At 40.4% G+C, this 26,095-nt stretch overlaps 1 protein-coding gene across 1 annotated transcript; it reads left to right on the top strand.

The window, feature by feature from the left end:
* The first annotated feature begins 1,237 nt into the window (after nt 1–1,237).
* PAPOLG (poly(A) polymerase gamma) lies at nt 1,238–22,229 on the top strand. The gene is made up of 22 exons (XM_075267577.1): nt 1,238–1,444; nt 4,990–5,148; nt 7,047–7,113; nt 8,332–8,413; nt 8,507–8,616; nt 9,626–9,679; nt 10,519–10,630; nt 10,933–11,022; nt 11,358–11,496; nt 11,610–11,682; nt 12,780–12,900; nt 13,111–13,195; nt 13,457–13,510; nt 14,045–14,164; nt 15,304–15,413; nt 16,425–16,546; nt 16,675–16,850; nt 17,684–17,799; nt 18,566–18,786; nt 19,594–19,665; nt 21,405–21,461; nt 21,679–22,229. The coding sequence occupies exons 1-22, from the start codon at nt 1,428–1,430 to the stop codon at nt 21,775–21,777; spliced, it is 2,256 nt and encodes a 751-aa protein (XP_075123678.1). The 5' UTR covers nt 1,238–1,427; the 3' UTR covers nt 21,778–22,229.
* Nucleotides 22,230–26,095: the final 3,866 nt, after the last annotated feature.

The raw sequence follows: 26,095 nt of genomic DNA, 5'->3' as shown, positions 1-26,095 counted from the left end.
GGGACATTTATACTGTGGGGGCAGCTGGAGGAAGACATTATACTGTGGGGGAGGAGGAGGACATTAATCCCAGGGAGGTAGCTGGAGGAGAACATTAAAATGGGGGTAACTGGAGGGAGAGCATTAAACTGGGGAAGCTGGAGGGGGAAATTAATGTTCCCCCCTAGTTGCTCCCTATGTAATGTCCCCCCCCCCCCAGTTTAATGCCCTCCTCCAGCTGCCCCCACAGTTTAAATGTCCTCCTCCTGTTGCCCCCACAGTTTAATGTCCCCCTCTAAGTGCCCCCACAGTTTAAATGTCCTCCTCCAGTTGCCTCAATTTAATGTCCCCCACCACCTTACCCCACAGTTTAATGTCCCCCTCTAATTACCCCCAGTTTAATGTCCCCACCAGCTAACTCTACAGATTAATGTCCCCCTCTAATTGCCCCCACAATTTAAAAGTCCTCCTCCAGTTTCCCCAATTTAATGCCCCCCACCATCTACCCCCACAGTTTAATTGCCCCCAGTTTAATGTCCCCCTTCCCCCGGTTGCCCCAGTTTAATGTCCCCCACCAGCTGCCCCCAGTTTAAATCAAGAGAGACTTTATACTGTGGGGTCAATTTGAGGAGAACATTATACCGTGAGTACGTATAATATTAGGGTTATTGTGTGGTGGGCATAAAGAGAAATGGATCAAAATGGGTGGACTCAATTTAGAAGTGGGTGGAGCTAAATGTGCCAAGGCGAGCTATGCGCACCTTACATTTTGTCCTTTGATAGTTAGTTGGTATGTATCTTCACAAGTGAAGTTTAACCCGAACTTTGCGACTTTTTACGCCAGAAATCTGGTGTGCACAATTGACTTTCAAACATGCAAAACAGGCCCCTGTTTCCAATCCTCACAATGTACAGCATGCTACTTGCACGGATCAAGGTCATCACTTGAGCCTTGGTAGTGTGACTAGAGTCTGCCCTAACACCTATCATATTTGCCCAGTGAAGGCCATCACATTCCAGCTTTCATCTCATGCTGCTTGGAGAGTGACTATGTAATGTGACTAAGGCTAGCTATCCCTATGGCATCTGCATTGGTATTTCCTCTTGCCCACCTCACCATTCTCCCCTTTACAAGCTTCAGCGCACAAACAAGTTCCCAGTGGGGGCCGCCAGAGGGCGCTAACACCTGCAATCGTTGCTAAACTAATTCATACAACTCTATCCCTGAGCGCAGTGCACGCTGGGAAGTTTAGGAGCCGCCTGAGAGATTATAGGCGCTGGCCGCCATGTTGAGCGCTTTGTGTACTTATAAATAAAGATCAGCGGACGTCCGGGCGGTGTATTGGATGAAAGCCTGGACATTTTGAAATTTTTTTTTTAGGGGGTTGCTTTACGGCTTGGCGGCTTTGGTTCCTGATTCCAGCCGGGGCTGAACCTGAACGGAAGCCATGAGAGAAATGTTCACGTAAGTTTGTGAAACCCGGTGTATTACTTCGTGTGTGTGTGGTCTTAGGGACATTGTACGTACAGCGTGGTCTGAGGGCCTTGTGTGAAGCCCATTGCTTCTGTTATATGTGCACTATCTCCTCAGCCACCATCTTAGGTGTTCTCTATGGAAATGCCGGCTACTTGTATGGGGTCATTACACAGGATTACTGCTTTCATTTGCTACCCTTTATGGGTATGTTCACACAGTGCTTTTGCGATAAAAATCTGAGATTTCAGTTTCTACTTCAATTGTAGTTTTGAAGTGTCTCAGGTCCTAGTGCTGACTAAACTGTGTCTCTCTATCTATATCTATGTAGATATATATATATATATATATATATATATATATATATATATATATATAATGTATGTGTATATATACTTGTGTGACCACCCACCATCGCTTTAGAGCCTTATTTACCACCAAAAATGCAGCAAGAAAGCTTTATTTTTTTTTATTTAATAGATTATCTTAACTGTATGTTCTGTGCTGCTGGTTTCCATTGCCACAATAGGCAGTGGCAAGTTTGTATATATTAGTCCTATGCGGAGTACATGGCCCCAGGTATATGTTAATAGCGTCCATATACACTAGGCTGTTATATGCAGGGCTGTGAAGGTCCAGAAACGTGACCAACTCTGGTCTCAAAATAAAATCATTTTAAATTGTACAGTTTAATGCAGATTTACATATTTACTTTCATAGGAGTTTGATAACTGTTGTTTAATAGGGGTTTTACTGTAACTGTGTGACCGTGGCTGGTCATGAAGGAGTCGGCCTGGCCTTATCACTCCACAGCCCTGGCCCTATAGCGTCATAAAGTAGATTTTCTTTGCTATGTAGGACAATGTGGTTGGTGGATAAAGTAATAAATCACACACGTATACATGTTTTTTTGCTTTTTTGGTTTTTTTTATATTGAGCTAAACTGAACTTACTATTGTAGGACTATACGGTGTCATATATGCAGAATTCTCTCTCTATGTTGAGTTATACTGAGACCTCAAATGTGCTACACAACCAACCTTTTATAAGTAAGACTGCTGCAGTTAGTTATCGGGGACCATTTACATCTCACTACGCTCAGATCTCTGTTGCCATTTAGTGCCATACTACCACCTGTAAAATATATATATATATATTATACTTTATAATATATATAATACTGTATATTTTAAGTTAGCTGCTGTAAAAGCTGTGCAGTGTATCATGTTGTCAGTAGTGCTGTATATATAGCAGAGCTGTGATGCATGGATTCCAGCAGTTATTTATAAAGTGTCCAAATGCTGACAAGGCAGAAGGAACTATGTTAAAGCTTCTATTACTGTAGCAGGATTTGTTCCTCCCTTTCCTCTAGACACCTGTTCACATATCCAGGGCTTTTCTCTCCTAGAGACATTACATTGCCTCCTTGTAGGTATTCCTGTGCTGTAGATTCAACACCAAAGTTGTGACCGTCACAACTTTCAGTGCTAGTGAATAGGGACTGAACCTCGTGTGTCTTTTAGCATCTACTGGGATGTCTTATATCTCCTTCATTCTTCCTGAATCCATAGTGTCATGTGTTCTTTAAAGGCTGACATTCAGTAACACTCTATGCACACTTACAACCATTTTTTTTTTCTACAGATTCATCCCCTAGTTTTTCTTCAGTGAGAACTTTTGTCTACATTTGGATGATGTTTTTAAAACCCCTCAACATGAACCCGAGCTTAGTGTAAGGCTTTGTGTGTTTAAGAGCCTCTGGCTTTTGTAGAAAGAAACCTGTATAGTCGTCTTCCTGGTATATTTCACAATTCCACATTTAATTCTCAGTGCCAGCTGGGTGGAGGTCACGGTGATGTGACTGTGTCCACATGTTGCTTAGTATTACACAATTCTTGGTATGCGTCGTCGTAAAGTACTTTTTTTTTTTTTCTGTCTTTTGAGCAAAGACTGTACACTATATACTTATATATACTCCCTTTGTAGCTTATAGAAGGAGTCCCACAATCTGAGACAAGCTGGTTAGAAACAGGTTTAAAGTAGACCATAGTATTTTGTTAGACTTTTTGTTACATGTAAATTTTTTTAGTCCCTGCAAACCATGTTACATGGGTAACAATTAGGAGCCTGTACAGATGCTTCAGGGAACATTATAAGTCCATTTCTTTTAGAATAAGACTCTGCTTATTGACAGAGTTAGGGTGGGTTCACACCTGCGCCCGATCTCCGTTTTGCAGGTTTCCGTCTTCTGCACGAGAAACTGAACAGGAGACGGAAACCCGGCAGTCAGGTTTCAAAGCCATTCATTTAAATGTGTTTGCTAAGTATCCACCCATGAGTGTCTTGTGCCTCTCTGCGGCAACCGTTTTTTGTTTTTTTTAATCGGACATGCAGGACTTTTTGTCCGGTTAAAAAAAACCTGTTTCGCACAGGCAGAAGACGTTCATGTGTAGACACTTTGCAAACCTAGCCAAGTGAATGGGTTTGAAAACTGACCGCCGGGCTTCCGTCTCCTGTCCAGTTTCTTGTGCAGAAGATGGAAACCCACAAAGCGGAGATCGGGCACAGGTGTGAACCCGCCCTGGGAGTCTGTCGGTCCATTGCTGATAAATTCGGACTTGTATATAAATAAATATGTAAATGAAGTGATAGTTTCTAACCTGCAGTTTGCGGGCTTTAATGCGCACTGCAGTTTACCGCCCCTATTTTCACCAGAGGATAAAGGACAGCCCTCTGCCCTCGCTTGTCTTTCCGAAAGTTTTCAACAAGCACAGTACATGTAAATGGAAGCGCTGCTTGTACTAGTATCATGTACTGCACTTCTGGGGGCACTATGATGTCATCCTCTAATGGACAGACCTTGGGAGGAATTAGGGGTAGTAATTTACAGCGTTCTCTGAAGCTTAAACTGCAGATTACGCACCCCTAAACCCCTTCTCTCTTCATTTCCATATTTATAAATGTCTGAAGTCTGGAATGGCAGTATGCTATGGAGAAGGTAGTTTGGTTAAACTTATCCCAAACCCTACAAGGTACTGTGTTTATTTTTCAAAGCAATTTTGAGCTGACAGATTACCTATAATATTAACCCTTCGGGAGGTGATGAACATAGTCATCTGCTGCAGCAAGAGGAGAGGTGGATAATAAAAACCAATGTCGTGGAACCATTGAAAAAATTGACCTAAGCATTTTTATTTTTTTGGAAATGTCTAAGACTAACGCTCCTTTAGTGAGGAAACGCAGCAGATTTAATAGGGAAGGAAAAAAAATCTAAGACTCAATAAAAATAACGCTACAGAGGAAAAAAAAAATAAATAAATTGATGCATTTTTCTGCTGTTTTACTGTGGGATCATAGCCTAAAGGTCCATATCTGCCAGGGAGGTCCAAAAAAGTGACAGGGTTGCCTAGCAAGATGACTGCCATTTAATTTGTGTGTGGATGAAAATTTAGTATGGAGTATGTTCACTATTCTTTTCCAAAAAAAAATTGTAATCCTTTTCTGCATGTAGCTAATAATTTCTTTTTCCATGGCAGGAATGGCTTTCTGGAGGTCCAGCCTCAGAAACACTATGGCATTACCTCCCCAATTAGTTGGGCTGGTCCCAAAGACATTGATCACCTATATACCCAGAAGCTGATTGAAGCTATGAGACCTTTTGGGGTCTTTGAAGATGATGAGGAGCTCCGCCACAGGTTGGTCATATCTCCAGCCCTGCACCCCTCACGTGATTGTCTGTCTCTCTCCAGCTTTCTGTCATGTATACAGCCCTCCTATCCCTACAATCCAGCTTCTCCTCACTCCTGATCTGCCGCCATCTTTACTCTTCTATATTCTTTCTCTGTGCTGCGCCATTGATCCCATAATGCCTCAGTGCTGCATTTCATGAGAGGATTTTACCATCACTGCTACTGGGAGGGGGCAGTGCAAATATCCTTTTCTTTTATATATGCTCCCTAATAATCAGAGTTGGCAGCTAGAGTTGAGCGAGTACTGTTCGGATCAGTGATCCGAACAGCACGCACGCATTGAAATGAATGGAAGCACCTGGTGCTTCCAGTTTGACGGCAGCCGGCCGCTTAACCCGCCGCATGCCGGCTGCGTGCATTGATTTCAATGCGTGCGTGCTGTTCGGATCGGCTGATCCGAACAGTACTCGCTCAACTCTATTGGCAGCAGTTCTGATCCTGGCAGGTATATTGAGTATTAAGTATTGAGCTCTGCAGTGTTTTCCAGAAACAGGAATCTCTAGACATGGTAACAGCGTCAGCAATAGCAGACTTTGAATTCACTTCAGTGAGCTCTGTGCATAGCTTTTTTTTTTTTTTTTTTTTTTTTTTTTTGTATTTTTAAGTGTAAGTTTAAAATTGTGGTGGTTAGGATCGTGCCCACCTGTCCTAATCTTGATAGAAATCCCTTAGTATAATTGGTTAAATGGTTCTTGTCCTTCTAAATCTTCAAGTGTAGGACTAGTTATTAGAGATGATCGAATACCTCCCCTGCATAGTTATTGGTGTACTCAGTCGAATACCACGCGGTAAAAAGTTGATGCCCCTCCCGCCTTCCCTGGCGCTTTTTTTTACACCAATAACTATGCAGGGGAGGTATTCGATCGAATATACTCGCTTATCTCTACTAGTTACCATATTTTTCCATCGGTAACTCATCTGACTATGGAATGGCAAGAAAAATTAGGAAAACTGTCCCCAAAGCTGTAGTGTCCTCCCGACACGTCCCGTTTCTTCTTTCAGTGGCTTCTCCCGGGTCTCTTCCAGAGTTCCACTGAAGCTGCTGATTGGCCTCAGCGGGCTTTGGGAGGAGGACCCATGATGTCACAGGAAGTGACAGCGCAAGCCATTCACTGATTGGTCTCAGTGGTCATGTGACTTTTTCAATGCCCCTGGCTGATTTAAAAGTTAAAAGGGTTGTCCATTTTTGCCTGAACAACCCTTTTAACCTTCACTGGTGGGCAAATCGAGTAGAGGGTTTAATGTCAATAACTGATATGTGGAGGAAGGAAAAGGGGGTTTTAGCTAACAGTCTGCTCCTGCTGCTCGCAGGGGGTACATACATAAAAGGCTCTGAGTCCTCTACATGGCCACTGTGGTTATTAGGGGTCCAGAGAGCTGACAGCCGCGGCCCATCTTCCCCATTATGGAGAGTGCTGTTTCCTCTCGCCTTCTGTGCTCTGATCTGACAGATCAGTGTGGGGTATGGAGGAAGAGAGCTGTGCAGACCTACAGCTCTCACTTATCTGGAAAAGAGTTGATAAAATGATTTTCCCAATCATAAGGAAACACACTTCAGACTATAAGATGCAGTGACTTTTTAGCAAAGGTTTTCCTTTACTGACAAATACAGTATAAAATTATGATTTTGTACAACCTCCATTATATTAGTAGTAGTCATTTTCATAACATCAAACTCAACAGTAGATGCTGCCAGCGAAGCTGACTTGCAAGTAATAATCCCATGGGATTGGCAGGGCAACGCTGTCCCGTGGTTGGCTACTGGCTTAGTACTTCTGGCAAACTACATTGGGAATTACTCTGCAAAGTGCTTATTATATTTTTACTTCTATCTTTATTTTAAGGATGTTTGTCTTGGGAAAACTAAACAACATAGTCAAAGAATGGATTACTGAAATTGGGGAATGTAAGGTAAGTACAGCCCTATTAATTGGTGATGTGACCAGGTATTTAAAGGGAATGTCTGGGGTTCTTTTGTCTGGGTGTTTTTTTGTTTTTGTTTTTTTGTTTTGTTTTTTGTTTTGTTCTTGTTGTGTTTTTTGTTTGTAATTGGAAACCGAGCAGCAGTGAATGTGCCGGCCTCTATACAATGGACAGAGCTTTCGGCTTCCTGCCCTATACAGGGAGGGCGCTGGAATTCTCTCCATACTGCTGATCCATTGGTAGGTTTCGGGTCCATGAAAAGTTAAGCCCAGACAAACCGCTTTAAAGAGAAACTGGGAGATTTCTTGTGTAAGAAGACATGAAATCTGGCATTAAAATGTTGCTCCTATTTTAAATGCCAGTTGCACACTGCCCTCACCATATTCCAATGAGGGGCGTGATATGGATGGGGTCGGTTTTCTAACATTAATGATAACTCAAATCTACCCCATTGACAAGCTGGCAACATTTTTCTTGAGGTGCATGGCCTGCCAGAGGATGCACATAATTTGTAAGAAAGATAGTGCTTACTGGTAAATTTGTTTATATCTCAAGACCAGTATAGAAAGTGCTGGCTGATACATGTGTCCCATTGTCTTATGAGCGAGGTTGGCAGCATATGGATTACTTTAGGCATTGGTGATGGTCTTGGCCATTTTACACTACCTTTAAATTACAGGTGAGGCATGGGGATTACATTGTATACCACCTACGTATTCAGGTAACTTGTAGCAATCAACTCTAAGGCTGAGGCCCCACATTGCAGAAAGGCAACTCTTTCGCGTTTTTTTTAAGCCAAAGCCAAGAGTGGCTACAAAAGGAATGAGAAATACATAGGAAGTACTTATACATCTACCTTCTGCTCAATCCACTCCTGGCTTTGGCTCAAAACTGCAGCAACATCTGCAACAAAAAAAGCTGCATTTCTGCAACATGGGGCTTCAGCCTTAAAGGGAGTTTTCATACTGATGACCTATCCAGAGGACTTGGTGGGGATCGTAGACCTTGCACAGCGCAGATGCAGTTGCTGCTGTACAGGCAGCACTGCTTCTATTGAAGTAATTGGGGGCCGTTCCTTTCACTGTATATTCCAGCTTATTTCTTGGAGATTAGGTCGTGTGTGTGTTATATGTAGCTAGTGTGTCTGCCCTGGATTTGTATGAAATGTCATTCTTGTACAGTCATTGCTTGTTCTGTTTGCTACAGAATCTTCCACCTGCTTCATTATGTGCTGCTGGAGGAAAAATCTTCACTTTTGGCTCGTATCGCCTTGGTGTCCACACTAAAGGTTTGTCAGCATGTTTTCTGACTGTCTGGTTAATCTGTGGTTTGTGTTCCAGAAAACTGATTTTTTTTATTTTTATTTTTTCTCTCGTTTCAGGTGCTGATATTGATGCGCTCTGCGTTGCTCCCAGACATGCTGAGCGCTCAGATTTTTTTCAGTCATTTGTTGAAAAGCTGAAGCTTCAGGATGGGATAAGGAATGTTCGGGTAAGTGGTTACTGTTGCACGTTTGCTTCTTACATAACCGATACATGGGGTTTAATTGGCTGCCATCAATCCTCGTAACTGTAAAACATAATGCAGGCGACCTTTCCTGCTAATTTACATTTCTGTTTCTGCTGTGGGTTGCTTTGTTTGTCCAAAGCCATGATTGAAGTAATATGTAGACTTATATCTAAGCTATGAGAGCTTATTATAAGAAAGCACTGGTCTCAGTGGTTATATGAAGCTTAGGTCTTGATGCACAGTACTAATACTGGCAGTGGACAACTGATCGCCTGATACAGGAGAGTAAAAAAAAATAAATTTTATTTTAATTTTTTTAAAAAAAAAAATCTTCCAATTCACCCCGGTGCAGTTTTGGAAATCGCTGCATGTCAATTATATCTATGGAAACTCCGTCGGTTTCCCCATAGATATACTTGTAACAAAGTCCACAGAGTAAGGGAGCCTTCACACGGAGTATACACTCTGCTCATTCTGAACAAAAAACACGTTCAGAATGAGCACATAAAAACCAGCTCCCATTGACTTGAATGGGTGCCGGCATAGGAGCGCTCCCCATTGAAATCAATGGGAGGTGTCACATTGAAAGCAATAGGGAGGGAGGGAATTGATTTCAATGGGGAGCGCTCGTATGCCGGCACCCATTCAAGTCAATAGAAGCTGGTTTTTACGTGCTCATTCTTAACATGTTTTACGTTCAGAATGAGCGGAGCGTATACTCCATGTGAAGGCTCCCTAAATCTCCGAACTTTCTGTTTAAAGCGCTGCGGGAAGAACCGTGATGCGTTGCCACCGCAGTTTTTCCCACAGCGCTTCATTGTTGCAGGATGTCCTATGGGGCCTTAGCCTTAAAAGTAAAAATCGCTCAAGTTATGCACCAACGTTTTTGGACCAAACCATGCTAGTCATACTCACGTATGTTTGGTATGAAGAATTGCCTTTTATACATGCACATGATATAAATCTGTTTTAACTCCTTTTTGTTTGTTAGGCTGTCGAGGACGCATTTGTTCCTGTAATAAAGTTTGAATTCTTTAACATTGAGGTAAGCATAGAGGGATGACAACACTGGCTCATACTTGGCATCATATGCATAGGGAGATGTTGAGGATGGGGAAAAGGTCCTCTTTATGCAAGTCAAGCTCTTTGCATCATGTTATAGGTGCTGCTCCACGAATTCTGACACAGATGAAATTTTTTTTTTTTTCTCTAGCCCTTGCCTTTCCTGAGCAATCAGTTCTGTTAGTTTTGGTGTATGATAAGCTATTTATATGTACTGTCAGGAGGGCATTGTCAGGCAGGGGGGGGTGATTCTGAGCTTTGGCACTGGCTGCCTCTGATTGGAGCTCTGTTTAATGCCCCCTGCCTGTCACTGCCCTTCTGACATTAAATAGCACATTTAATTTGTTACTTGGGAACGGTGAGGGCTGAAGAGAAAATTCTAACTGCATTGGAATCCGTGATGACTATTAACAGATGCTAAGAACTAGAATTTGTAGAATTGGTGGAAGGTCCTTTTTAAAAGGAACCCACAGATCCATGAGTGTCCCAAATGGTCTCTTTGTAACGCTGTCTCATTGGACCCATCTTTTGTGTTCCTGGCCTGTGCAACTCTTCCTTAAAATGTGTTTTAAACAAAAAACAAAGATGACACCAATTTCTGGGCTCTTCTGAGGTCCTCTGGGCATAAGGACATTTCTTAGATCAAATCTCTTATTTTCCATTCATGTATTTATGCCCTCAACACGCCAGTGCTGGCACATGTCATACATGATGGAGATGGGCTGCAGTTTTACGATATTTGTTTTTATGCTGTTCTCTTTAGTCTGAAGGTCTTTCGTGGTCCTTTTTAAGTAAATGTTTTCATCTTTTTTCCTTCGACAGATTGATTTGGTTTTTGCAAGACTTCCTTTACAATGTATTCCCGATAATTTGGACTTGCGGGAAGATTCCTGGTTAAGAAGCTTAGATATAAGGTGCATAAGAAGCTTGAATGGTAAGTTTACATTTATGTATAGTTGCCTGTATACGTAGCGGCATGGTCCTCTCAATTGTAACTCAATAGCAAGAGTCGGGGTGGCAAACGTTTTACTGCACACATACCGTATGAGTGAGCAAAGTTGTTTTGGGTCAAAATCTAAAATGACAGTGACTTCCCTCCCCCTACACACAGGTAGTAATACGGTTATGTAAAAATATTTGTAAGGGATCGCTGTGCTTAAGAAACTTCATTCACCTGACTGCCTGGGGATAACTATCAACCTGATCTGCTGCTAAAGATTTTCAATTTTTTTACAGGTTGCAGAGTTACAGATGAAATTTTGCATTTAGTTCCAAATAAAGAAAATTTTAGATTGACTTTGAGAGCCATCAAGCTGTGGGCAAAGAGTAAGTATTAAGACTTTTAGTAAACCAGTCATGCAATATATAGAAAGTAATTTTTTCATAGGCACTATGTAGTAAACATTTTCTTGCAGTTCTTTTCTGTCCTTTAATTGTTAGTTAACTTTATGCAACAAAGGTATTTCTAGTCGCAGTTACCGGTTATATCTATATATGAAATGGAGTTGTTTTTAGATCTATAGCCTGTAGGTGTCACTGTTGTGTCTAAAAAATAAATAAATAGTAATTTAAAAAAAATGGCTTTGTTTTGCAAAGAGTGTATATAATCTTTTCCCCCCTTCCTCTATTAAATCCTGATGTTGGAATCTTTTTCATTTCAGGACGTGGTATTTATTCAAACATGTTGGGCTTTCTTGGTGGTGTTTCATGGGCCATGTTGGTGGCAAGGACTTGTCAGCTGTACCCAAATGCAGTTGCAGCTACTCTTGTGCACAAGTTTTTCCTTGTCTTTTCGAAATGGTGAGTTAGGTTTTTGTGCTGCATCAGTATATACAGTAGTTACGTGTCAGGTATTAATTGTGAATAATGTATTTTCCTGTATCTAGTAGTCATCTTTTCCCCTCTCTTATTAGGGAATGGCCTAACCCAGTCTTATTAAAACAGCCTGAAGAGAGCAACCTAAATCTGCCAGTTTGGGACCCCAGAGTAAGTGAAATTTAATACTAGAAGTTGGGCTTGGTCATTTCTGCTTATTTATTCAAAAAATAAATAAATCTATTCTTTGCTGATTTTTTTTTTTTTTTTTAATAAAAAGAGAAGTAGGTAAATCCTCTTTTTATCCCACGACATTAACTTAAATAGGCATCGCTGTTTCCGCAAACTTTGCATAATTGAACAGTACAGAAACTTCGAAAAATAACTTACCAGAGAGAAGTGCGTCTTTTTGCCCTTATGCTGTTTCTGCGTGTTTGCGTCCCCTCCCCCTCACTTTGAAAATTCTGCTGTTTTTTGTTTTTTTTTTCCAAGATGGGCTTCTGGTCCTATGACTTGGATTGCACATGTCTATAGAATTCTATTAATTGAGGAGGAGTGGGCATGGGATATATGCAGGAGGTTAGAGAAACAAACTTAAAAGGATGCCAGAGCTAAATAGAAGCTTTATATCGCATCTAAAGTCCTGTATTCATATTAGTGTATGTGAATACTTTTCTGCATATGTCCAGCTATCGAGCAGATTCTCCTGTTTATTGTCCAGTGTATGACCGCTAGTCCCCAGCCTCCAGCTCAGAGAAGTGTAAGCTACAGATCTAGCATACAGATGAGGAGAAACTGCCAATAAGTGCAGAATATAAGTCAAATATTGTTGCTCTCCCTTCATGTACACACAAACTTCACCTTAGACAGGTACCTTGGTTGTACCGGGTTTTCAGTTTATCCCCAAATACACAAGATAATACATACCAGGGAAGAAGCAACACTTCAAGATAGTCAAAACAGTGTGTATTCACCCATAGTATTAAAGCAGCATGTTTTTACTCCTCCTTTATAAAAAAAAAAAAAAAAAAAAAAAAATCAGTGTTTGATGGGGGCTGACTGCTGTGACCCTTGCCAATAGTGAGAAGTCAGGATTTTGTCTCCTGTATGGTCGGAGCTTTGTCAAGCACGCACACTGCCACACCATTAATCTATACCAATTAGACACTTGTCATCTATCCCACATGAATACCTCTGATTTACATCCAGAAATTGTGTGCATGTATATTTTATAAAGGATTTCAATTCCTCTCATGTCTCCTCTTCAGGTAAACCCAGCGGACCGCTATCACCTCATGCCTATAATTACTCCAGCATATCCTCAGCAGAACTCTACATACAACGCATCAACCTCAACCCGCACTATCATGATAGAAGAATTTAGACAAGGTACCCACTTGTATTGTACTACTATGTGAGCCATTAGTGTAAGGGTAGGGTTTTTTTAGCTGTTGACTTTGCAAGGCACCAGTTTTTGTTCTAATTTTTTTTTTCTTTTTAATTCCAAATTTTGATAAATATTATTTTGAAAGAAGAGGGGTTTACAAATACATGTATGAAAAGTGCTGTAAATTTGTTATAAACATGACTCTCTTCCAGGTCTCGCTATCACAGATGAAATTCTCCTTGGCAAAGCGGACTGGTCTAAATTGTTTGAACCACCTAATTTTTTTCAGAAGTACAAGTAAGTATGTCCTAAAGTGTGTGTGTTTTTATGTATATTTTTATATATATTCCAATTCCCTCTGAATCCACCTCTTACTTTTGGTGCAAAAAAAGCCACAAAAAGACCTAGGTCTGCAATGTCCTTTCCTTTTGCAGTTTTAATGTAACACAAAATGACCCAACTAGGTAGCATCGTTTCTGTTGTATATGTGCACACAGTATATACTGTATACTACATTTTGTTTTAAGTTTTTATTTATTTTTTGTCTCTTAATTTCAGGCATTATATTGTGTTAACCGCCAGTGCAGTTACAGAAGAGCACCATCTGGAATGGTAAATACATACATAGCACTTCTGTTTTCTTTGGATGAGAAAAACATAAAAATGACTTACAATTCCTTGCCTAGAAATTACATTTGACTACACGGTCACAATCTTCACAGTTGCCTCATTTTGTAGTACAACCCAATTTTGTCGATTTTTCACTACTTCAGAGAATGCTGATATATATATATATATATATATATATATATATATATATATATATATTCCTTCTCATTGGACAGTGACACATTCAATGAAGGAATCGATAAAATGTCTATAAAAAGCAAAACTTCTTGTGAAGTGAAATCGGTATTGCAGCCTTTCTTTGTAGGGATTTCGCACTACTGTAAAGAACAGATCATGTCTGGAAAAACATGGATGTGGGGAGGGGGTTTCTTTCATTTTTGGCAGAATCGCTCAGTCCTACTTGCAGGTTGAACACTTTAAAATGATGCGCATGAGGATTGTTTATGTATATTCGTGTATGTATTTTATGTTAACGGTGAAGGGTATTTTTTTTCTTTATTTTTGATCTCCTTGTAGGGTGGGTTTAGTCGAATCAAAAATCCGTGTGCTTGTTGGAAACTTGGAAAGGAATGAGTTTATTACACTTGCACATGTAAATCCTCAGTCTTTTCTTGGAGGTCGAGATCACTGTAAAGAGTAAGTATTTCTATGCCTTTGAATCTTAGGTTGTATGGTTTGTTTGTTTTTGGTTTTTTTTTTTTTTGGGGGGGGGGGGTTGCTTTAAACCTTTGCAGCTATACACCTCTTCTGCTAGATTTCTACCATCAGGGACCTCAAAGAAGCCAGTATGTTAGATCTCACATGGTAAGAAGGGGATCCGTTTAGATTTTGCATTGGTGCTTCTGTTTAGCAGAATCATCGGAATTTGGGTAATACAGAATAAAATTAATATGTGCTGTGCCTGTTTTGTGGATGGGATCACTACTGAAAACGAAACACGGCAAGAGTATTTTTAAAGGGGTTGTCTAGCTCCTTGATAGCGGTAGTAATTTTCCCACAAATTTACATTGATGTAAAATAAGTTTTCACATTACTAAACCCCCACTGCTCAGTCTGCTGCTTCCTAGGTCCCCTTTCAGTCTCTGTATACTAGCCTTAAAGGAGTTGTGATGTTATGGACACTTATCCCCTATCCATAGGACTGGGGTAAGTGTCTGATCACTGGGGGCCTGATCACTAGATTCCCTAGTGATCCGGATGGCGGATCAAAACTCTTTCTAAAGTCTGCATGTCAATGGAGTGCCAGTGTGCACCATTGCATTCACTTCTATGGGACAGTTAAAGAGTACAGTGAATGGAGTGCTAGTTACTCAAGTGCCCTTGCTCTCCCCCTAAGGCATCCTTGTGAATGTATTTGCAGCACCATGTCCTCTTTATCGCTGGGTTCCCCAGTGATAGATCACAAGGTGGCATGGACTTGTGAAAGTTATTGGTTGCATTGGACATCATGATAGCTGCAGTCACATCACTGATCAGTCATCACTGTCACCCTCACGAACTGCAGCTGTAAACTCAGTGCAATAGAGGCTAGGATACAGAGATTAGTGGGAAGGCATGACAGATCCAGAGGGAGAGGGAAATGGAGGGGGGGGGAGAATTGAGTATCAATCTGTTTTACTTCAATGTAAGTGTTTTTTTTTTTGTTTTTTTTGTTTGTTTGTTTTTTTTTTGGGGGGGGGGGATCTGTTTTGTGAGTTTCCAGGAGCTAGGAAGTTGGCTGGAAGTAAGTTCAATGCCGCACGAGTCACTTGTACATCTACATTTTTCTCTTCTAGCAATGAATATATGTCGATGTGGTTTCTTGGGATCGTTTTTAAGAAAGTAGAGAATGCTGAAAGTGTTAACATTGACCTAACACTTGATATCCAGTCTTTCACTGACACAGGTGAGTTCTTCCTTTTCCGCTCTATATAAAGTACATGACAAAGATTAATTATAGAAGGCTTAAAAGAACACAGAAGATGCTTCTATTCTGATTAAGACAGATAAATGTGTAAAGACATTTCCTTCCCTTTCTACAGTAGGACAAGATCCCCATGCCTGACCCACTTTACTAAGCATTCCAACACCCTATATCCTGTTAACAAGTTCAATGTGTAATGGGTCAGCATGAGATTAATCCCTGTGTTTTCTGCAATATTTCTACTAACCTGCTTGGTAGTCTAGCTTTCTCATGCATTGTCCAGACGAGTTTGACTCTTGTTTACTGGTATTATTTATTTCTACGGTTTGGTGTTCCTTTTAAAGGCAATCTGTCATTGGTTCTATAGTGATTTTTAACAAAGTGTATACTCACATAGCCTTTAGAAAGGCCATTCGAGGCATACCTTTCATTCATTGATCGGTGTCGGCGTTTTTGAATTAGACCACTTTTATTGATAAGCTTATTGTCCAGCACAGAGCACCGGAAGTCTTTATTAGGTTCCCTAAGCACCACTTGTGCCATCAGCCTTCCCTGGCTCTCACCTCCCCCTTCTGTTCTCGTGATCACACAAGCAGTGCTCAGGGAACATTGCAAAGACTTCCGGTGCTCTGTGCTGGATAATTAGTATCCATAAAAGCTGTCTAATTCAAAAACACTTGTGCCGATCAATGAATGAAAGTTATGCCTGGAATGGCCTTTCTAAAGGCTATGCGAGTATACACTTAGTTAAAAATCACTACAGTCAATGATGGATTTCCTTTAAGCATTTGGTTCTTGTCTAATGTACTTCTATAATAAAGTAGTGACAACATAGTCTGCTGTAGTTTGCATTCCCTTGTATTGGCCTTTGTTCCTCATGGGTGTGAATGGAAAAAATTCTAGTTTCTGGTGGCGTTGGATAGCGTATTAAATTTGTATATACTATATAAATTCTTAGGCTTGTGTAGAAACGTTTGTCTTTCTGCTTTTCAGTTTACAGACAAGCTAACAATATTAATATGCTGAAAAAGGGAATGAGAATTGAAGCTACTCACGTGAGAAGGAAACAACTCTATCAGTATCTTCCTCCAGAAGTCCTGCAAAAAAGGAAGAAGGTAACAAAGATATATATCTATGTCTATCATTTTTCCTTAACTTTTTTTGCCCCCCATGCCATGCCCATGGCTTGTTTCACTGGGACCTGTTGAATTTTTAGTTAAACCGTTGCATACTGTTTTTACAGCAAAGTGTTCCGGAAATCTCCAAGTCCTCATCAGGCATTTTTTCCAAGCGAGCATCCTTGGATGGCATCTGTCTGGACAGTTCTAGAGATACAGACACAGGGACACCATGCGAGTCTCCAACATCTTACTACAAATCATCTAGATCTAACAGTCCTACCCTGCCAGAGGCACACAGGTGAGATAACATCTCTCCACATGTAACATCCTGTATATTGCATTATTATAGAATTGTCTAGTTTCTGAACTTCACACACCATAGTCAGTGAATTTATGAAATTTGGCCTTATGATGCATTACACACAGATTTATAGCAGAAACTTGGTTCTGTTGATAAGGTATGTTCCAAAACCTGCCTGATAGTCAAATACGTACAGCAGTTCTGGCATCTGTATTCAGACCCTGGTTGTCATTGTAAGGCATTGGGGCCCCTCCCAATTGCACTGCAAGGAGCCAGTCCTGACAGAGGGATCTTGTCCACCGCAAACATAAATTGTAGTTACTCTTGATTGCAGCATATAATGGATTAAAATGACGGAAGACAGCCTTATTGATCTACTGTTAGTCTTGATGCTTGAGGCAGTGCACATATTGCTATAAGTCCCTCTTGAGGCTGGGGCTCTATATGGTGGAAACTGTAGCATTTTACAGTCCCTGCAAAGTGGATGAGATTCTAGAGAATTCCCTCCTCACATTGCAGAAAAATATGCGCAGTGGAAATTTCCAAAATCATCCATTGTACCTACAGAAATGCCAACGATTTCCCTACAGGTGAAATTGAAGCAGGAAAAACAGTAATGCGTTTCCGCCACAGTCTTTCCCTCAGCACTTTTTTGCCTCTGCCTGCTTCGTGGGGCCTTAACATAACAGTGGCTATATAAAAAGTAGCTGCTGTTAGGGATTAGGAGTATTTCCATCTGCTCTGTCATATCTGTGTCAAATGTATATAAATTGTAATGATACGGTGAATCTCAAATTTGACACAAAATGTTTTGTTTTTGTTAAATTTAGGAAGCCTGTACCTGAGAACACTTCAGCAATACTGTTCCCTTCTATCCAGAAACCAGTGAGTACAGTTGTGCCTTCAAATGGTGCCTGGGGACAAGCAATTCCTGTTATCGGAACAAGTAAGATCCTGGAGGCTTTGTTGACTAGAATTTTCCAATTTTCATTTTTTATCTCTTTTTAAACTCGTTATTCGTTTTCTAACATTGATGGTCTATCCTTGGAATAGTCCATTATTAGAGCTGTGGGGGTCCCACACCAGATCACACGTACCAAGTAGTAGTGAGTGTGGGTACGTCAGTACTGCCCCATAGATTTTAATTGCAGTGCAACATCTGTAACTACGGCATCCCAAACACCCTGTACTCTTCCATACACATGTCTGGGCTAGGTATGCATTTGTTGCAAATTTATACTTACAAAATTTAATTTAATTCATTTGACACAAATACTACTATAAAATCAAAAACTGTCTGAAAGTTTAGGTGTGCTTTAAGGATACTTCTTCCCTATGCACTGGATATGGGATAAGTGTCAGAGTACTGGATATCCGGTGTCTGGGTCCCTTTTAAAGCCTCCTTGTGACTGTAGCGTCCGTGTGCTTACGAGATAGGAATCCCATTCACTACTATGGATAGGTGTGAAGTGTACTTAATGGCACAACCACTTTAAAGGCTAACGCATGCGCCCATATTCTGGAGTGATATTGCACAAATCCAGAAAACTGAAGTAAGGCATGTGTCATATGTTCTCTTTAAGAAGCACAATGTTTAGAGGGAAAAGGAATTTACTTCCAGATACTGAAACCTCTGAACAAAAGAAGTTTTAGTTAAATCCATTTTTTGTTAGATGTTATGTGACCACATTATTTCATTTTTGTTTTTTCAGAACCTGATCATGCCATAGCAGTGAAGACCCCAAGTCACACTGGTTGCACCATCCCAACTGTAATAGGGCTTAATGTTGTTCCACCCCTTCAATCCCCCCTTAACAGTCCCCAGGAGCAGGATCCCAATGAATCAGAAATAAGTCCTAAAAGTGCTGCAGCAAAGCGAACTCATCCTCCAACCGTAGAGACTTCTCCAAAGCGAATGAAGGACAAAGAAAAGGTTTGACTGTTCTTGTATCGTTATTAGGAAGGTCAACAAATAATGGTGGTTAAAATCCTCTTTTTCCATGCCTTTAAAGGCACTTCAGCAGCCACAGGTAGCACCCAAGGGTTTGTCACCATTATTTCTGTAAAATAAAAAAAAAATTAGAACCTTACACAAATATAATTGGGAGATTATTTTGATTTTATTTTTAAATATTTAAGGCACTAAACCACCCCCAGGTCCTTATTGTCTAGTAATTGTGTTCCATTACATTTCTTTTCTAGCTACTGTACTCCGAGCCACCTACACAACTCTTCACTGAAGTCTAAGTAGTACACCTCAGCTTTACTGTACATGCACCGAAGCTGAGGTCTACTTGCCTGGCTTTAGGGAGGAACATGCAAACACCAGAATCTCATCGGACTCTTCTATAAGTGAGAATAAAGATTTATTTTTTAAAAGTTGCCATGCACAAAGTTAAAACTAGTCAGGGGCAACACGACTCGGTGGTTAGCACTGCAGCTTTGCTGCGCTGGAGTCCAGGGTTCGAATCCCGCCAGGAACGACATCTGCAAGGAGTTTGTATGTTCTCCCGTGTTTGTGTGGATTTCCTCCCATTCTACAAAGACATACTGATAGGGGAAAAAAAAAAAAAAAGTTAAGACTAGTCTATTTGGGATGCTAAGTCGTCAATTCATAAGGACTTGCGGGTTGTTTATTGCCTGAAATAGCTGTCAGATTCTTTTTCGAAGTAACTTGTAATTGTATTAAATCCTATTTAAAAATCTTGCATAATATTTATTAATCAAGTGTTCTTTTTAGATCCTAGCAGGGTCTAACTCTGCATTTGTGCAGCCTTCTGTTCCTGAAAAAGAGGAAAGAAGAAAAACTGTGGTAAGCTAACATAATCCATCCCCCCCCCCCAATATACACTTATCTGAAATCCACTGAGACTGATCAGGACAACTGAGGCCTGGAGGTTCTCTTGAGTGCCATGTGGAGGAGCAGTGTTGCACATTCTTGGCTGACACTCCATCGCTTTTGGCTGTCTTGGCAGCCCCAAAGAAGTGAATGATCAAGCACGTGCACAACAACTCCCATGTACTTCACTCAGACACGTTCACAGCCCCTGTTGTCAATGCTAGGGCTCCCTGCTATCCGATAATTCCACTATCCTGTGCACAGAAGAGACATGTCTTAAGTAGAAAAACCCAATGTACACACGCACATATAGGTTGAGTAGCTTGTCCAGTTGTATTCAGTGAATACTCTTTGAGGACCACAACACAAATTGCATGAAAAATTGGTCTGGGTATGGAGGTGGTCCTTTGGAGAGGTTTCACTGTATAATGTAAGTACAAGCTTGTATATAATACATTTTCTATACTATAATACATTTTATATTCGTGGTTTTGTTCTTTAAAATGTGCCTATCCTTTGTCTAGACAATCTGTATTAGAATAGGGGAGCCCAACAAGTCCCCTCAGCAGAGCAGCTGTTTGAAGAGCGTGCAGCACATTAATGAATATTGCATCGTCCTTCATTGCCTGCTTCCTTCATTCATTTACTGCTCCACACAGCACTTTTAGCAGTGTCTTATGTTGGCTGTGTCTTGTATTACAGTTCAGCCTTTAACTTCAGTAGGATAAAGCTACTCAAGCCTGATAAACGGCATTCCCATCAAACAACCGATCAGCCAGGGTGCCAAGAGTCGGTCAAGTCACCTATGGATCTAATATTGATTGCATACCTTTTTAAGAATAGGCCATCAGTTTTAATGAACTGGAAAACCGCTGCATTCTATTGACACATGTATCTGTTGGGGGGGTATATGTGTGTATATAGATATTAAGGCTGGGTGGTTAAAGTTGCGATTAACTGGACATTTTACCTACATTACGATTGGGTTTATTTAGGTCATTGTATTCTGGAGTCTGAACAGATTTCAGAGTTTAAAGGGCTCTATCACTGGGAAAAGTCATTTTTAACTAATCACATCCTTGCATAGCCTTTAGAAATGCTACTTCACACCTACCTTTTGTATGTAGATTGCCTCAGTGGTCTCTGAATAAATCCATTTTTATCATATGCTAATGAGCTTCCAGCCAGCTCAGGAAGTCCCCAGCAGCCTCCTCTCTCCTATTATCTCCTATGTGTGTGCAGACAGGAAGCTGAGTCATCAGCAGCAGCAGTCTCCCATGGAAAACAGGGAAAGGTGTGCACAATGTATCCTGCACTAGACTAGCATATGAATAAAAACGGACTTATTCAGAAACCACTGAGGCAATATACATACAAAAGGTAGGTGTGGGATAGACTTTCTAAAGGCTATGCAAGGATGTGATTAGTTAAAAATGATTTTTCCTAGTGATAGAGCCCCTTAATAAATTCCAATTCAGATGTGTTCGGTCTGAACGAAACTGTAGTTAGAACCTCACTAATATTGTAATAACCAAACTAAACAAATTCACATTGGTTATTCTGGTTGGTGTCCCCAGTTTTGGTTATTTTTCCATTAATCGCCCAGCCCTCATTGTAGATTAATTCTCTATCTAGTGCATGAACATCTATCCAGGAATTACAGGGTCTCTTTGTTGTCCCCTCCCCTCTCCTTTCAACCTCTTGTTTTATAGGAAAGAATTGCTGAAGAAGCTATGCCCATTCCGACTATTGACCGCATTAGATCACAGGTACTATCCATGAAATCTGTATATTCACACTGGTGAAAGTTCCTGGGAATCTTCACAAGGGGTGAATGTAAGGTGTTTCTCTTGACTGCTATGTCCAGTATTCTCTTCTTTTCTCCCCTCTATGCATATAAAGTTAAACTTTGCAGCGTTATGTTAGTGATGTTAAAATCCATGTAATATGTTTTTATATCAACCTGATGTTTTAATCTGTTTATAGAGGCTACCCAGTAAAGAGCTCCCAGATGCATCTTCTCCTGTGCCAACAAGTAATATTCGGGTCATTAAAAATTCTATCAGACTGACCCTTAACCGGTAACTACACAACGTAACATGTAAAGCAATAACTGAGCGGCATTGTACCGTCAGTTCATCATGTCTGTGTAGAAAAAGTTGTATTATACGTATGACCAAACCTGTATACTGCTAAAGGCCTCATAAATGTAGGCTTTTGGGGGGACTGAGCATGTTCATGGGTAGTGCCAAAGACTTGCTGGAAAAGGAGGAGCTCCGTTCTATCTGTCCCGAGTCAGTGCATCCTTGGCAATGGCCGGGCATCCATCAAGATTAATGTGGATGGCTGCCGAGGACACAATAAAGACACTTCTCCCAAATGTGTAGATTAATATGGGTTTCTTCCCTATTCCACATTATGCAACATACTGCCATGGTATTCTGCATACACTTTTATATCCTTTTAGAATGTTTTTGTGTTTTTTTGTTTTATGTATAAAAATCCTAAAAAAAAGATTTATAAAAAAAAAAAAGTTTTTGGGGGGTCTTGCCTTTGTAAGACCCTTTAAATGTTTGACGTTGTTTCGTATGTCTTTCAATCATTTTTGGAAAACTTTAAAATATTTAAAAAAAAATGGAAAAAAAAAATGTTTTGTATTGATTTGTAAAGATGTTATGGTTTCTGTTTTGTATCACTTGTCTTTGACGCTGCACCCGTAATTGTTTGATCAGGTTAAAAAAGAAAAGTGTATTGCTTTATATTACCTCACTTATTGGCTAGGAAAACGGGTTTTCCTGGACTCTGCAAAGTATAAAACTTTTTTTTTTTTTTTTTTTCCCTTTTTGAAATCTACAGCTCTATCAATGCAGATCCACAGATTTTGTGTTATATCTGGGAAAACTAGATTCTGAGATGTCTCCCGTGGAGATTTGAAATGTAAATGAACATTTATTTCAAGGTTTATAGTTAGAAATGTTTGTCATTTTCCCCTTATTTATCCGATATATTTGAATAGAACCCTTGCTGTACAGTTCACAGCCCCCCCCCCCCCCCCCCCAATAACCGCAGCAGAGTATTTAAGAGTTTACAGGCAAGTAATCTATATGGAACTGTGTCCAGAAATTACCTTTAGGCTAAGGCCCCACGGGATGTCCCGCAGCAGTAAAGCGCTGTGGGAAAAACCGCAGCGGCAACACATCGCGGTTCTTCCCGCAGCGCTTTAAACAGAAACTTCTATGAGTTCTGCAGGGGCTTTGTTACAATTATATCTGTGGTGTAACTGCCGGTGTTTCCGTAGATATAACTGGCATGCAGAGATTTCCAAAACCGTGCCAGTTTTTGGAATCATGGTGCACAAAGCAGGTATGGGATTCGCTAGAATCCCAACCAGTTAGCCTGTACTGTAAAATGCCGCAATTTTTCCACGGCGTTTCTGTCCCGGGGGGCCCTGGTTTTAGGCTGGAAACTGAGAAAGGAAATTAGGATTTCTTCCATTATTATAATATAATTTTTTTTTTTTTTTTTTTTTTTTTTAAATAAATCTTATCCATTCTGGCCATTAGCTCAAAAACTGCCTAATTAATTCTAGTCTTAAAGGTGTTGGACCAAGTTGCTGCTGTTTTCATGCATATTGGGACTACTTGAGATCAGTGTATTCCGTCTGTCCCAAAAAGGTTGCCCCGTTCTCCATTCTTTTATGGAAGCCGGGACCCCTTTCTTAGGCATAGTGGGAAAGGATTGTTGAGGTGAGTGTAAACTCTTAAACTTTTTTTTTTTTTTTTTTTTTTTAATCTGGATGGAAAATTCCTTTTACGCGTTGGTAGCTACAATTGTTGGGTTGCTGGGATCCCCAAGATGACTAGTACTAAAGTGCGTATAGGAATTGTAGAAAACTGGTCCCAAGCCAAAACTTGCATCAGTGGCTTAGAGAGTACACTAATTTTTAGCATGGAAATTGTGAAGATAGTCTTCAATTTTTTTATTTGGGACAATGTGGAAACAAACTCGGGTACTCTGTCTGGATCAGTATATCTATCTGCATTTTAAGGGGCCATACCATTTGAGGACATGGATACAGGATAAGGGATAACTGTCAGATCACTTTGGTCCGACCGCCAAGTTCCACTGCATTAGAGAACTGAGAACCAAAACTTCCCCTAAAGCCTCACTCCAAATGGAGAACCAGTGCGCTTTCATGACCCCTGCTCTGGGGCAGCCCCAATTGTAATATTCAGAAGTGACCGCAGCACCAAAGTAGTAAATGGATCACTTTTCACACATGAGCTCTTGCGTTCAATTCTCAGGGAGGGTTTAGGGAGATTTTCATTCCTCTGTTCTCCAGATTGCCGGCAGGCGGACCCCTCCTCCCTGAATATCCTCTAAGTCTGTTGTGCTGATTTACAGGACAAATGAGCAACAGACTTTACTATGTGTGAACGTACCCCAAGGTGAACATGAAACGCAGCACTAGGTTCTATGACTAAACTCCTGCCAGCAGTCGTCTTGCATTGCTCTACACTACTTTCCTCAGGAACTCTTTACCATCAAGATTTATACTCCATATTTTTTTTTTTTTTTTTTTTGCTTTCACCATTTCATTTTATTGATCACCAGAGCATGCAGAGACTCGTACCAGCTTCTTATCATTTACACAGTTGTACAGTTACTTGCACTGTTTTGTTATATAAATTATTGTATACAAACTATTTTTGTATGTAAAACCGCATCACTTTTACAAATACCGATAATAAAGCAATACTCTTCCCCAGCTTTGTCCTGTCTGTGTATTAATGAGTGAAATGTCAAGTTTTCATATCGCCAATCTTTGCGATCTGTTCTTGGTTTTGGAAAGTGGATGTCATACATTAATATATAGTCTACTATACTATATACAAACCCAGACACTCTGAGAACTGAAGGTGAATTAGTTTATACACAATATAGTAACTGATGGAAACCATATAGATATAATGTTACTAAGTGGTAGTCTAAAGGCAACAGTCTATATATAAGATCTGCACACCTGGGTGACATTCCCCCTTACCCTCCCCAATTTTCTTGAAGTCATTTTGAGTGAAATAGATGAAATCCAGAGACTACAATTTGAGTTAACTTAAAATGTATTTTTACATTATTTGTGCAAACCCTGAATTCTATTACAGCAATGTTCAGCTACTCTTAAAGCTCACTAAGGAAATGGAGAAAATAATTTGGTAGTTTCACTTTTATCTTCCTGTTAGTACTTATGTAGAATACATAGTAATTGCATTTTCTACAATTTAGATCACGACAACATAAATAGGTTTATCATACAGCAGGAAGTAGTACATATGTGTTGCTGCTGGAGAAAAATGTGTGCGCTGTTTCTGACCCTTTTTGGGGACCTCACCATTCCTCAGGCATGCTCAAGTATCCATGCTAAATAGACCACCCTCATAGTAGCAAATCATATGACCAAGTCTATAGTAAAGTGTAACAAAGCTATAAAATACTCTTCAAAATGTATACTAGTACTGAAATAGTGTAGAAAACCATTCAACGTTCTTTAATAGTAACTTTATTTATATTCCATATATACATATATATATACATATTCCATAGCACTTTACAAGTCAGAGGACACATGAACCAATAATGGAGGATTATGTAGATAATCTGTTTTCCCTTAGTCCAAACAGCAGCAGAACGGATGGGGTACGCCGGCCCCTGCTTGCCATTAAGGACAGGTGGAAATTTTGACTAGTCAATCAATCCTCCCCTATAAGAGATCCAGAGAACCTCCCCCTTCCCCTGTGTTAGTTATAAAGTACTGGTTTCTGAAAATTCAGAAAAGGAAAAAGGGAGGGAGCCGTGCTGCTGTTTGGTCTAAGGGAAAACAGATTATCTACATAACCCTCCATTCCCCATACGTCCAACAGCAGCACAACGGATGGGGAGATAGCAAGAAAACCCCCTTAGGGAGGGACTTTCCGGCATACAGATGACAATACTGAGCGCCCAAAGGCAACCGCCTCCGAGCTGCGCCAATCTAACCTGTAATGCCTAACAAATGTAAGGTGCGAGCTCAGTGGTGAACCTAACCTCTCTGCTGCCTGAGGTGGCCGATCAAAAGACGCCAAAATTTTCATTTCCTGGAGTCCAAAGGTAGCATTCCAATGGGTTAATATCTGCCTGGGTACAATTGAGAGAGACAGTTCAATAAGCTCTAATTAAGTTCAATTACCTGTGGACCGCCTATAAAAGGCTGGAGAGACCGCACCACACTTGTACTGTAGTTAGCAATGAAAATATATTTAAGGTTGGGAAAGCTGTGCTGTCTCTGGACTCCAGGAAATGGAAAATTTCAGTATAGAATCTTAACTTTCCTGTTGGTCCATGACAGGTCAATGGGATTTGTAAAGCT

This window comes from Leptodactylus fuscus, chromosome 3 (assembly GCF_031893055.1).
Source record: "Leptodactylus fuscus isolate aLepFus1 chromosome 3, aLepFus1.hap2, whole genome shotgun sequence".
Taxonomy (NCBI): domain Eukaryota; kingdom Metazoa; phylum Chordata; class Amphibia; order Anura; family Leptodactylidae; genus Leptodactylus; species Leptodactylus fuscus.
The sequence above is the reverse complement of the archived record's forward strand: the minus strand, read 5'-3'. Positions and strand labels throughout refer to the sequence as shown.